The 14,801-nt window shown below is 40.9% G+C and overlaps 1 protein-coding gene across 3 annotated transcripts in view; it reads left to right on the forward strand.

Annotated features, from left to right (window-relative positions):
* Positions 1-14,801, forward strand: part of LOC133490224 (astrotactin-2-like) — a 286,520-nt gene that overhangs the window by 175,151 nt on the left and 96,568 nt on the right. For all 3 annotated transcript variants that reach the window (XR_009792133.1, XM_061800017.1, XM_061800018.1), the window contains exons 12-13: positions 7,972-8,138; positions 9,611-9,799. Coding sequence is in view for 2 of the 3 variants with exons in the window: in XM_061800017.1 (XP_061656001.1) it covers positions 7,972-8,138; positions 9,611-9,799 (356 nt within the window). In the remaining variant the exon portion in view is untranslated. The remainder of the gene's footprint in view (positions 1-7,971; positions 8,139-9,610; positions 9,800-14,801) is intronic.

The following is a 14,801-nucleotide window of genomic DNA, read 5'->3' on the forward strand; positions in this document are numbered from 1 at the left end:
AAAAATAATAAAAAAAAAAAACCTCCTTTGAATTATTTCATCTCTTCACATCTGCACCTTTGGCCAGATGCTGCAAACTGGACGACTAAAGCCAACTGGGGGAAATACATGTCTGAGTGATGTCTCAGACCGGTGTTATGAATTCTACTTTTGACGGATGTTTGCGACAGAACAGTAAAACAAAGACAAGACGTTTTGTGTTACATTTAAAAAGTGCAGTTCCTTTAACAAAATGCATGTGGAAGCTGTTGCCAAGCCAAAATGCCAAGAAAGAAATGAACTGATAATTGTATATGACACAGGTTAGGGGTTAGCGTTTAGGTTCTTGTTGGGGTTTTGGTTAGGGGTGGGGTTAGTTATTTGGGTTGGGTGTTAAGTGTTATTGGTTAGGCTTATGTTTGGGGTTTGGAGTGGGTTTTGGATTTTTTCCTGGGGTTAGGTTTTGTTTTAGGATTAGGGGTTAGGGTAGGGTACTGGGGGTTTGGGGTAGGGGTTAGGGTTACAGTAGGGGTGCGGTTGGGAATGAGTTGGGGTTATGAGTTAGTTGTCAAGGGTTTGGGTTTGTGTTAGGGTTCGGGAATAGTTTTTAGGGTTAGGGTTAAGATTACAGGATAGAATAACGATTGGGGTTAGGGTTGGTGTTGATTTATTCTTGCAGAAAAATGTTGACAATGATGATGTTAATAAATCGAAAGACGCCTTCCAGGAAATTGGGACATTTTAGACTTCCGACTGGGATGAGCGGATTGCAACGCATGCCAGACGTCCCCCCGCATTGTTGTGTGCGTCCATCTTTGTAGTTGTAATAGGCTAGTAATATTATAATTTATATATTGTTCCAAAAACAAATTTTTACAATGAATTTTAGTTATCTTCCCTATCTACTGTTGAATAAATAAACACCCATTTGAACTTTTTGCTTTAATACAGGACAGTATTTCTGACTTTCAGCAGTGTCAAATGGAGCATAATTTCAGCAGCCACTGATTGCCCAATTACGAGAAGTGCTGTTTTAGCTCCATTTGTTGAGCACATTCTAATGTGCCTTTTAAAGGAACATACACATACAGTATTGTCAGCGTAAATTTCAATCAAAACTGTACATTACTATTTTTGAAAAGGCATATTCTTTTGATGCTAGTCCTTTATTGGATCTCATTAGATATGCAGCTGTACCTAATGTTTTGTCTTGGTCAGTGTACAATACCTACTGTTTTAATGATGAATCAGACTGTCTTGTGTAGATCCACAGGCCTCTCTTGTGTCTTGTGAGTTAAACCTCGGCAGATTGCACTGCATGCGGTGTTTCTATATATCACAACAAAAGCTGCTTTCAGTTTCTTTGTTTGCTTTGTATCCGCCTTTTCTGAGAAAGCAGCTTTTAAATACCTTTAGCCATCAAGCTGAGCTACACAGTCTGGTGGAGTTGCGGGACAAAGCGACCTTCAGTCCTCATTTGTTATGTTGTCACCAGTGGAGAGAACAGAGTGTAGCCGAGGCGTTATTTAAGCTGCAGCCGCGCTCCTCGGGGCACACAATGAAGCGGTGGTGGGGAGGGATGAGGATGCAGAATGGAGCCATTAGCTAAGTGTACATATGTGCAGATTGTTCTTCTTACCTTGTCCCTTCCTAAGACATACAGTATGTGCCTGACAAGTGGGCATTGTCATTCCCACGAGCGTAGACACGAAGAAGTCAGCCTATTAGATGAGGAAGTCACTGAGAAAGCTGACAAAGTGGTGGGTTTTTTTTTGTTTGTTTTTTTTTAAATCTCATTGAAATGTAGTGTACCTTTACGTAAATATGTCATCCCCAAAGAAGGTTGAAACAGTTGAAAAACCCTCACTCCTTCACCAGCAACACCATTAGCTTTAAAAGAGTGCTTTCACACTCTGATGACATAAGAAGCATTAAGTCACACCATTTTGTGCAATCAACCGCCAGGTCTAGACTTCCTGTCTCGTACCCTCGCCCACTTTTAAAAGGCGCTGTGTCTTAATTTAACCCGCATGAATCGTAAAGGAGGCTTGGGGAAATGCTGTGCCTCGCCACAGTACGCACTGTATATTGCCAAAAGGAACAAAGGTTGCCGGGTTGATAGTGGATTTGTAGTCAGAATATTTTCCCGTAGGAAGTAATGGAAATATAATTAATCTGGAAACACTAATTGTTATTGGTTAGCACTATTGCCTCACAGTTCTGAGGTTTTGGGTTCAACTCCCGGCCCCGGACTTCCTGTGTGACGTTTCGACGTTCTCCCCGTGCTTCCGACTCCAACTTTCTCCGAAATTCCAATAACAAGCATTTTACATAGGTTATGGAGGACTATGGTAAATTGCCCCATAAAACCCTACCTTTTGATCACAAGTGACGAAAATTATGGCAGCTAGGCAGTCTGTCGTTAGCGTGAGAAGCAAACATAGAAGTCTACATATTTACCCACTGCTTCTTCTTTTCCAATCGCGCAATCATCCATTCTTGATAAAGCTTGTCCTCATTAAGGTCATGAGTGACTGGTTCCCAGCCAATTGCAGGGCACATAAAGTCAAACAACCCTTCCCACTCGCATCTATCGGCAATTTAACTAACGTGCATCTTTTTAGTGATGTGGGAGGAAGGCTGAGCCCAAATTCGAACCGGGAACCTCTCAACTGTGAGGCAGTCTTGGAAGCCACTACGACACCCTGCTTCCCCGAACTATAGATTTAAGATGTCAAAATAATAAACATCCATCCATTTTCTGAGCCGCTTCTCCTCACTAGGGTCGCAGGCGTGCTGGAGCCTATCCCAGCTGTCATCGGGCAGGAGGCGGGGTACACCCTGAACTGGTTGCCAGCCAATCGCAGGGCACATACAAACAAACAACCATTCAGGCAATTTAGAGTCTCCAATTAATGCATGTTTTTGGGATGTGGGAGGAAACCGGAGTGCCCGGAGAAAACCCACACAGGCACGGGGAGAACATGCGAACTCCACACAGGCGGGGCCGGGGATTGAACCCGGGTCCTCAGAACTGCGAGGCTGACGCTCTAACCAGTCGGCCGCCAATAATAAACATAAACATAAGTATTTTAAGTCTTAACTTGACAAAGGTATAATGATGTGCGTCACTTATTTTAATATTGAACATTTTTAACAGTCATGCAAGTGCAAAAGTTAACCAAACTACGTTTTATCTTCTTTCTACTCCTTTTCTGACCAGTTGTATACAGTGTTTCAGTATGGCATATTTGTATTGTAGAATGTTTTCCTTTCTTTGTTTTTTGTACTGCATGTTCAACTAAAAAGCTCAATTAAAAACACAAAATAGGGCATCAAAACAATAAAACATGGAAATCTTTAATGATGAATGTGTAATATGAAGTTGATATGCATCACAGATGGTTCAAATATTAACCTTTTTAACTGCCAAAAAGTATAAAAATAAGGTAAACATTGTTAATATTAGCACCTAACAGAAAGGCACTCATTCTTAACTGGACGAATGCATAACGTGAAGGTGATTTACTGTATGTCCTACAGCTGCCTCATACAGCTTTTAATATTTTTCAAAATCTCGTAAATGTAAAAAAAGTTAACCACTAAATACGGTTAAACCCTCGTTAGGTATAGTGACGCTGGTTTGAATGTGTGTCTCGGCCTAACGTTGTTCTTCTCTCAAGCCGATATTCACAAATATGGTTTGACTTCCTAAGTTTTGACTTCAGAAACCTTTTTCGTTCAAAATGCGGGTCAAATTCCGGTCCAATCGACTTAGGCGGTTCCTCTATGCTATTGGATGAGTTTGGTACGGAAGACCCTATCGGACTACCTTTGAGATGAACTGGAGCCAAGATTGTGAATCTGAGAAGGTGTTATGGCTTCAAAGGGCTGCTAACAGCTGTTAACAAGCTCATTAGCAGAGTTTTCCAGAGATTGACTTCATCTCTCGATTGAAAAGGAGAATTATTGGATGATTAAGAAAAAATGGGCGAAGAGATTTATATAAATTCTCTAATGGTATTTACGGTAAGCAGCAATGATGTCTAAACTTTTCTTCCTCTGGATCTGCTGTACATATTTGGTTGTTTTTAATGCATGCTTTGCTTTGTATTACTCCATTTTTCTAAAGTTAATTAGTGTGTGTTTTTTTTCTTTAATCCCCTCAAGTGTACTCAGGAGTGAAACATCATTTCGCTGGTAATTATCAGTGTAGTCAATGTCTCATTTGTAATTGCCCTGCGAGAGAGTGTGTGCATAGTAAACACCTTACCAAGTTTACTTTGACAACAGAATTGGTTTCAATGGTCTACAGGAGACTATTTGAAAACTTTTAATAGGGAAACTGATATTTTCTTATTTTTTTAAATAAACCATTATAAGAGCAAAGACACTCACCGTGCACACTATTATTGTATCCAATGGGTGTAAATTCAACATATATTACAGTAGGACCTGTAAAGTCTGTTCCCATTACATAAGAAACCTTTATTAACTGTATCGGCAATGTTTCATCAATGTATCTTTCCTAACTCTTACAGTATACGAGTATAGATGGATGTTACCATTTGATGATGCCTGATAGATACATAAAGGAGAAGAAACAGGGAGTTGATCAGCTTCTCTGGTCATTTGCACAATGGTCATTCGCCATTTCCGCTACATGCTATTTACGTTGGCATTTGCGTTTATTATCAACCGTTGTGCACTACTTGATATTTCATTAATTAATAGTATTGATTGCCTGTACCCAGACTTGACAACATTACTAATAGAGTGGAACCTACCAAGTGAAATGCTTTCAAAAGTGGTACAATTTGGAGTTCAGCCACAAAACAAACTAACCAAGTTGGAGTTCACGCAAGATTGCAGGACCTCCTGTGAGACTTCAGCTCAGTGAGTATCTGAAGGATTAACGCCACACGTGTGATGCAATACCTCAGAAAGGGTACTAATGATGGTAAGCAGGAAATGAGTGATGATAACCACACAGACCCAGAAATAGAGGTCGGATGCTCAGTAAATATATCATTCTTAAAGACGGCATATTATTTATTTATTTTTTTGTGGTTTTATTTGGTCACAATTAAAGACAGTTCCCTACTGTTTTACAAAGTACCGTATTTTACGCACCATAAGGCGCACCTTATTATTCGGCGCATGCTAAAACAAGGTAACGGAAGCAAAACAGTGAGTTTGGTTGAACGTTATTCTACTACGTATTTAAAAACACACTCACATTATTTTTTTTGATCAATCTATTGTCACAAATCCATCAAAGTCCTCATCTTCTGTATCTGAATTGAACAGCTGGGCAATTTCGCCATCAAACATGCCGGGTTCCCTCTCGTCATTGTCGGACTCAGTCTCGTTGCCGGGTGGCTGTTCAGCAATGATACTGGCTTTCGCGAAAGCTCGGACAACAGTCAAAGCAGATACCTTAGCCCAGGCATCCACAATCCATTCACATATGGTGGCGTAACTCGCCCGGCGCTGCCTCCCTCTGAGTTAAGGTGTGTTCGTCGTCTCTCATCCATTCCGAACAAAAGATTCATTGATTTTGAATTCTCTCGCGGCTGCTCTATTCCCATTTACAACTGCGTAACTGATAGCCTGTAGTTTGAATTGTGCCTCGTAAGCATGTCTCTTCGCTGATGCCATTTTCGGGGGTCCTTAGCCAAACAAATGTTGTTATGCAGCATACTGGTAGTACAGTAGTCCTACCGGAGCGTTGGAAAGGCTGTCTCCAGGTTGGTGTTTCCAAAAAGCTGATACACACTGACCAATACTTACTTTTTGACTTACACCACCCTCTCGAACACAAATTGGAAGTTATCCATACCCTACAACACAGAGCTGATAACATTCAAACCAGTCCACAGGCCAAAGGGAAAGAGAAACTGATCATTGATGAAAAGTCCATCTAATTCCAGAAGGGACAGGACCAAGGTGGATGAGAAAGAAAAGAGTGATAGATGCAACAATATTGTTATTCCGTATGTATCATTTTCAACCAACACAACATTCCGGGACACTTCAAACCTGGTAACATTGAGAAAAAGGCTGGTACACCCCAAAGATCACACACCCCATACCCAGAAAAGCAATTTGGTGTATGTGGTCAAGTGCAGTGAGGAATGCAACAGATACATACATTTGGGAAACCAAGCAACCACTGAGCAGACGCATGGCACAACACAGGTGGGCAAACTCCTCAGGTCAAGACTCAGCTGTCTACCTCCACCTCCAAGAGAAACAGCACTCTTTTGAGGACAGAAATGTGCATATTCTGGACAAGGAAGACGGATGGTTTGAAAGAGGTGTGAGAGAGGCCATATACACAAAGGTGGAAAAAACAGAGGAGGGGGCTTACCACATCACCTATCTCCCACTTACAATGTCGTCCTTTCACCCATTCCCAAACTCAATAATTCTGCCTCCAACAAACAGCACAGCCTCCTTGATCATTAAGTAACGCCACAACCACTTTACAACTGAATGGAATAAAATGACGGAGTTTCCACCTAATGACTGGTGGATGAACAATGGCCTCTCGGCCAGGCGGCTGAACGGCTCACTCCCTTTTTTGCATTCCAAAAGAATGATGACGTACGTGATTTGGGGCAAGCCTCTAAGTTGGAGCATAAATAGTTGAGTTTTCCACAGAAACACTGGCTAGTGTTGAGTTAATTTTTTGCATGCTACACTTTGTCTTGAATACTGCTATAGGTATGGCCAAATTACGTTTATCTGAGTTTGCATTTGCTGCACATCATAAAACAAGGCTAATGCCCATTTTATTTGTCATATTTTTTAAATCTTAATTATTGATGTTTCATTTTGACCTGGATCACACAGACCTCCAATTGGTAGAATTGTGACTACTGTGAAGGTATCATAGAAAATTGCAGGGTGTCCAGTGGGATGCAGTGTTTCTATTTAATCTCGTTAATATTTTAGTGGAAGTTATTAAGTGTTAGGGGATTTGCGGTGTTAGGGTTGGGCTGACGCATACCGATTTCTAACATCTGAACTGATTCTTAAAATGTGAGGTCTGGAGTTGTAATCCAGATGTCCAATACAATCTACCACACATATTACAATGTATCCACAGACAATCGCGCGTCTCCTCCCCCAAAGCAGATGTCTGTGCTTCTGCTGGAAAGGACAGCGAAGAACACAGATTTGCTCCTCTAATTGTGGCTGGCAACAGCACAAGCTTCAGGTTGCTTCCTGATTGGCTATGGTTACAGTATATTTAGTGGAACAATCACGGAGTCCATGACTCAGCCCAACTTGATATATCGTAAAACACCCACCTACGGATTTTCTAGCATAAAGATTGAACGGGCTTTACATTTATGATGTACCTTGGCTGTTTTATGTGCTAATCAAAGAGGACAAATCACTCAAAATGCACCGCACACCACAGGATAATCTCTCAGGATAATATTTTAGAGACGTGACAATCAGGTCTTGGCTGACTTTGAACTAAGAGAGGAAAATTGCTCGAATTCGGCTAGTTTAATGGTATTTTCCTGTTACCCTGTCTCCCAGGAAGGACAATTCGTTATTCGTCAAAACGTGTTTGCATTAAAGAATAGTCTTTGATCCAGAATCCCATTTAGTTGTATGAATACCTCTCTGATATTACAAATCAAAGAAAACAAAAATGTATGTCGGGCTGTTGTTATGATATGAAGTGGCCTTCAAGTGGGAAACATCAGTTGGCGACCAAGTTGAGGCCTATTTTAATTTATCATTTATTTTTGTGCTTTTACTCTTGACTTCTTTGATTCTCTCTCTCTCTTGACATCCGCTGCTCACTCCTCCATTCTGATCTCCGCTGCTACCTGCGCCTCCTCAGTGGCACCTGATTAAAATGCATGTGCTGACCTCTGTGCCTTCCTCTCTTCTTCTGTTTCCCTTATCACCCACTTCTCTTCCTTTTCTTCCTCCTCGTCCTCCTCTTCGCCCGTGTCTCCCGTGCAGTGTCCTAATGGGCTGAGGCCAATGAAGGATGGCTCCGGTTGCTATGACTACTCCAGGGGCATCGACTGCACGGACGGCTTTAATGGAGGCTGCGAGCAGCTTTGTCACCAGCAGCTCGTGCCCATTGAAGACGAGCCCGGATCCAGCAACGTGCTGATGTATTGTGGGTGAGAATAAGGAACCACCAAGTTATTTCAACTTTGCCCAAAAATCTTCCGCAAACATTTACAAGGGGGCTGTTCGACGTTGGCTTTAATTGGATTTCCCCATTTGACAAAAATGGATTTAATCCATTCCAGGGTTCATAAAACACTACAAAATACCGCACACATTTTTTAAGCCACACACCCCGTTCCATTTACCGACAGTGTTGGCTTGGCGCACCCCTGCACACACCCTCCAAAAAAGTCCAAACAAAAGCCAAATGAATTATAGAAAATCCATTCATTAAAAATCCATCCATTCATCCATTTTCTATGCAGTATCCCGTATCCTGTTCAGAGTTGCTGAAAGCTGGTGCCTATCCCATTTGGTTTCGGGTGATAGGCAGACATCACCCCGAAACAGTTGACAGGCAATTACAGAGCTACAGTATGTTAAAAAGATACATTTAAAACAAATACTATTTGTTTTTCGGACAGTTTTGCATACTGTAGTTGCATGAAAGAGACACGCATATGGCTGATGATTTACTGGTGCATTGTGGATATGGGTTTGCTTTTCTATTAATTATTATTATGTTCTCGTTCTTTTCTTCATCATATTATATTAACCTTTTTATTTCACCCCCACCCCTAAAATAAAAGACATAAAAACAAGTTGGAATAGTGGCACCTAAGTTTAAATACTGCATAGTTGTTCTCTTCATGCTTACATGGATTTTCCTCCCACAATCCAAAATCTTTGCTTCTTAAGTAAACTGAAGTCCATAAACTTTCCAGAGGTGTTAATGTGAACAATTTGTCTAAGTGTGCCTTGCGACTGACTGACAACCAGTCCAGGGTTTACCTTGCCTCTCGCCCAAAGTCAGTAGGGATACTCATGTTTTTATACGAGCAATTACAAAGTGAATTTTCCATAATATTTCCCTTCGAACATATAAGTCCAAAGAGTGTATGATAATTGCACTGCAAAACATTGTATTGTATCGTATTTGATTTTGTCGCATATGGGGTCGTTTTTGACATTGACAGTTGCTCTATTAGCCAGGCAAAATGAATCAATGCCAGAGTGACATAAATGCCACAGTTCATCACTTATGTCAGGGATATGTATGTTAATAACGACCGTTAATTAACTTTGCAGAAAAGCCTTTTAATTGGCTGTCATCGTTTAGACAATTTCTACCGACTTCAAATGGGCAGGATAATGTGGCCATCTGCTGATCTATTTGCATAATAACTCAAACGGTAAACCTCAGCAAAAAGTAAAGTAATGACAGGTGAAGGATATTCTAATCCTCCCTGAGCGGGTCTCTGCTTGCAGGATGGCAGGATAACAGAACCTTACCTCCTTTTATTTCCAAATGTAGGAACAGTCTCGAAGCTAAGCAATGTGCAAGTCTTATGTTGACTAGAGTTATAGCATCAAAGTACGCACCTGATACGCTGATATATCTATCCCTCCATCACCTCCTCAGGTGTGTGCAGGAGTACAAACTGGGGACAGATGGGCGCTCATGCCTGCTGCAGTCCGACAACTGCGAGGGTCCGAAATGCCCGCGGCAGGCCGTCCACTTCAATGCCACGTTGTTTGGCGAGATGCTGCACGGATACGACAACAAAAGCCAACAGGTCAACCTGGGACAGATCTTCCAGATGACCTTCCGGTAATTAGCGTGCACGTTTACACAGATCTCCTTTACGCATTGATATAATATGTGTCTTTCCAAGTGCCAAAACAAGTCTTATTGTTAGTGGCTACAGTAGATGTCTTTTATTATAATTTGCTTCATTCTTGAATTCTGGCAACCTCCCTCAGAAGTACTTCTTAGGCATGAAAATACTTAGTTTTTCAATGGTGAACTGTATGTCCACATGCTGTACTTTAAGTGATTTCATCAGAAATAATAATTGCATTGCAAAAGAAGTTGTATGTCAGTCACTACAGTGGACATATGTTCAAAAGTGTCTCTCTTTAATATGCACATGTCGACATTTTGATTTGATATCTTCAAGGGACAGTTATTCAAAAGGTTTTTTTTTTCTGCTCTGCAATCCATCAGTCACTACAGGGAACAGATACGCACGAACAGTATACACACAAATCCAAGTTGTGCATCATTCAGTACGTTGAAGAGTTATTCAAAAGTGTCTGAAGCTGGACATAAGTCACCACAGTGGACAGCTATTCAAATGCTGTTTTCCTGCTATATGTTTGAACTCTAATAGTATTAGTATTTTATGAACTTTAGAGGCACATTTTTGTCAAGTTCCGTTTCGTAAGACCTCACGGGGCATTCCGCCAGACCTCAATATTTTGTAAGCTTCATGTGCCGGTGTATATTGAGTATACAATCCTCCCACGAGCCTTGCTTCAGATCTTCAGTTTATTCTCTAGGTCTCTGAAGAGACATCGGGAAGCAATGGCTGCCTTTTATCAGTTTTAATGCAGTGAGGAGAAAAGAGGCTCACCGTCTCACAATAGGTCTCGCCACGGGGAGCTTTGTGCCTGTGCATGTACGTACACCGCAAGATGCTGTGTTTTGGAGTGACAAGCGGATGAGAGACTGGTGCCGATTTACGATTGAGACTTTATCCCCTCTGGGCGTGCGCCCCCCCCCCCCGCAGTAAAACAGGTCATATTCCTCCTCCAAGGTGCGGCGCATTGATAAAAGTCACATGTGATGAAAGCGCTCCTGTAATCACACGACCGTGATGATGATAAGAGTATCTATGCAGGAGTACACCCTTGCCTGTATCGCTCTCTTTCTTTCTCTGTCTGCCTTCTATTTACTCACTCGCATGCATGCTACACTAATGCTTTTCAAGGACACAGCATCAGTGGGTAGCCCCCCGATTCCCCGCCAACCCACGTCATGATAGTTGTGCTTGGCTAAACACACCCTCAGGCTTACCGGTCAGTGCATCGTGTAACGATATTATTCTGGTTCGTCTGAAACATTCACGGTGCTTAGATGTGCACCTTTGTTTCATACACCAGTCTAAAGGAGACATAATAAGCATTTCTTTCACAGTTCCCAGTTACAATAATTCCCCACATATCTGCAGTTCGCTTTTCTTAAATTCACCTTCTTACACATTTTCCTGTGGAACTTATCCTCACTTATTCACTAAAAAACTCCCGCATTCATGTTTTTTGCGCTCCTCCTGAAACACCTTAAGATACACGTCCAGTGCAATTTTTCAAAATCAAATCATCTGTAAGCTCTTTTCAAGATGTTTAAGGTTTGTTAGATTAAGGTTTAATTAATGTTGTAAGATGAGTTTGACATGAAATTCAAATCTTTTGATATCATAGTTTGTGGTGTATTTACTATTAGGCAATTACAAAACATTTTTTTGGGGGGGAGGCATCAATTTGCTCCAATGTTGACAACTTTGCAGAGTATGTGCCCCTAACACTAATCTGTGGTAACACTGCTGCTTAGCTTTTGGCATGAAAGTGTTTTCGACAGTGTAGTCCAACCATTGCTTGGAAATGACGGACCTTCTTCTGGCCTAGCTTTCAAGTCAGGTATGGAAAAACTCAGTGTGGTGGTGGTATTATGTACATTTGCCACAGTGTTGCATCACAATTGAGAACACATATTCTGAAATAGGCAGCTCAGAAAAGATTTACTTGGCTGTGTAATTTCATACTTAATGGGTGGGCAGCCACTCCAGGGACTCAACAATTTGTATCCAATCAATTCAAAAGTCATTTTCCCATCGTTTGTCCCCTTTTAGCTGCTTGCCAGTTGTTAAGAGCTGCCATTTGAGTTGAGTGCTCGTAATTACAGTATGCCTAGGTTTCCTATAAAATGAGGATATCTCCCGAAAGACCAAAAATAAACGCACAGCCAAATGTTGTGTCTTAGCATTGGATGCTGCAATATTATGCTGCACAATCCCCACGTTGCTGAACCTCAGTCTCCTGTAGAACAAAATGAGTTGAGGTGAATATAGGAGACCCTCATTCTCCTCCATTGTTTTTGTTTGTTAGCGGCTAGCTTCTGCTTTGGCTGATGCATGCAATGCTGCCTTTTTCTTTGCAGTTTGTACATTTTTGAAGAGAAAATCCAAGCAGTCAGTGACCTCGTAAACTTGTCGTTATTCATTGAATGTTAACAATACAAATGACTTCAGACAGTAGTTTTACCCTCCGCACCCCGCACAACTTGCCACGCGCAGTATCTTACCCTTCAAGATACCTCTGGGACGATGGCGCTTTTAAGCAGCCAATTAGGGAAGCCTCTGATTGCCGTCTGCGCCGTCTATATTGAGTTTGCTTTAAGTGACAAAGACAGCTTGTCCTGGCAAAGACAAATGCAAAACAAAGTCATCCTATAAATGAGGACATTTGTGGGCAGGCCAGAAAGGAGTTAGAGGTCATGAACTTCCTGTTTTCTGCTTTAGAGGTGAGCTATTAATCTGCGTCACTAATTCAAACTGTACAAACTAAACCAAATAATGTATTCCCAAAATTCTGGTCATTCGGGGAACTACTTTCCAAATTAAGAAAAATTCCCAGTTTTCCCAGAGTTCCACATTTTACACATTTAGACATTCAACAAAAAACGTTCCTCATCTTTCACATTCCAACTTCAATCTGTTCCGCTCATTCAGGACATACAGTATTGGGAACTATTTTTTTTATATACCCAAATGTTTTGGATAACATTAAAAAAATGAATGCAGTACCTCCTCCTTCAAAATGTATTGACCATTGCTAATCACTTCAACTTGAAACTGTTCAGCTAATTCAGGAGATATAGTTTACATTATTGAGCTATTGTATTATTCCTCCCAACATTCCAAGATTTTCCCAATAAAATTTCAAATTAAGTGATATTTGACATATTTTCCTTTTTCTTCCACAATTCTTGATTAATTCAAACCATGCCTGCGCCAAGTCACATGTTCTACATTACCGGAGTACCCGGAGAAAACCCACGCAGGCACGGGGAGAACATGCAAACTTCATACAGGCGAGGCCGGATCTGAACCCAGGTCCTCAGAACTGTGAGGCAGATGTGCTAACCGTGCCTTCACCGTGCCGCCCACTTCTTTACACAAATACATAATTTAAGCCTGCATGTTTTGCAGCACGTGTAGGTTAAATAATATGAATATCATCCACCTAATATCATCCCATGACAATGTAACATTTGGAGCCAATGATAATTTTGCACCTTTAGTAGTTCAATAAAAATGTATTTCAGTGAAATACTGTCCATAGTGAGCCATCTCCATATCTTAAAAAATAGACAGGGAAGATGTATGCCTGTAAAAAGGTCAAATAAATTAAAACATGAATACATATTTTACTACTAATGTATGACTTGAAATGATGTAAATAGTCGAGTCCTACCTGTAGTGGTGTCTAATACAAGGCACAATGCACAAAATGACGTACTAAATAGTAAATGTTAGCACGGCATATTGTCACCGGTTACCGATATGCTATTGTGTTGAATCCCCATTGAGTTGGCACCTCTCTTCATTATGCGCACGTCATATTTACGTTACACTGTGTTTTTTTTTTCTTTTTCATCTCTGCGAGTGTAACCAGACAAGTACAGCACACAGGAGTGTAATATTACCACCCACTTCCCGCTAATTAAACATGTGTATTACTGTGTGTCAGCTCACTAAAGCACTTATGCCGCTTATCAAATCCACTGTGGCTTTTTTGTTCAAGGAACAAAAGCTGTGTCTTATGACTGACTCGCTCCCTGAGCACATGCCCTCATTTTTTAAAAATATATTTTTATAGTGATATGTAAATGCGGCTTATTATTCACCTAATTCCCCCTCCCGACCTCACCCTCTGTTCGGCTTTGATATGCAGATACGCGTCATATCCCACAGCCTTCAACTTGCACTTTTTGCTGTTTCCCACATCAGCAGAGAGGCCTTTGGCAATGCAAAGTGAAATATTAGATGATGAATCCTATGACTTTTCCAGTCATAGCCTCACAGGTACCGCATTGTATTAATAAAAAAAAAAAAAAAAAAAAGAAACCCCTATGATTTATAACTTCATTCCATACATTTCGTCTCAAATTGATCTCACTAGGCGTCTTGCGAACAGGCCCCGGGAATGAATTTTTGCAGTTATGGAATTACAGAACATTACCATTTCTCCCGTACGGTGTATTCCGGGGGTTTGATATAGTTGCACGTGTTAATGTAAATATTACGGTTGGGAGCGATTCCATTTCAACTTCAACGTAATAGAACTCAGAATGCGACAATATGCTGACTGAGCACAGGAAGTATGTGTCGTCGCCATTTTTCAAACGTATTTTCTGCTAATAAAACACTCTGGGTGTCGTCATGCTCAATGGATCTAAATACATCTAAATCTATCAATCAAAAGGCCATTATCGGCTTTAGTGTACAATATTTTTTTTTTTTCAACTTTAAAATGTTTTTAGGACATTTCAATACAATGGTCAGTGTTTCAGTAGCATGGATTCATTCATGATTCTTCTGGGCCACCATAATTTCAATTCATATTCGGCTTTGCGCATTAGTGAGATACCAGACGCGAGCTTCTACAAAATTGGCACATCTGAGCCGTAACAGATCCTGAACAGAGATTATTCCGTTATTTATTCGTCTGTGCCTTTTACACTGAACGCAGCCCAGCGGGAAATTGTCATA

This window comes from Phyllopteryx taeniolatus, chromosome 15 (assembly GCF_024500385.1).
Source record: "Phyllopteryx taeniolatus isolate TA_2022b chromosome 15, UOR_Ptae_1.2, whole genome shotgun sequence".
NCBI classification, from domain to species: Eukaryota; Metazoa; Chordata; class Actinopteri; order Syngnathiformes; family Syngnathidae; genus Phyllopteryx; species Phyllopteryx taeniolatus.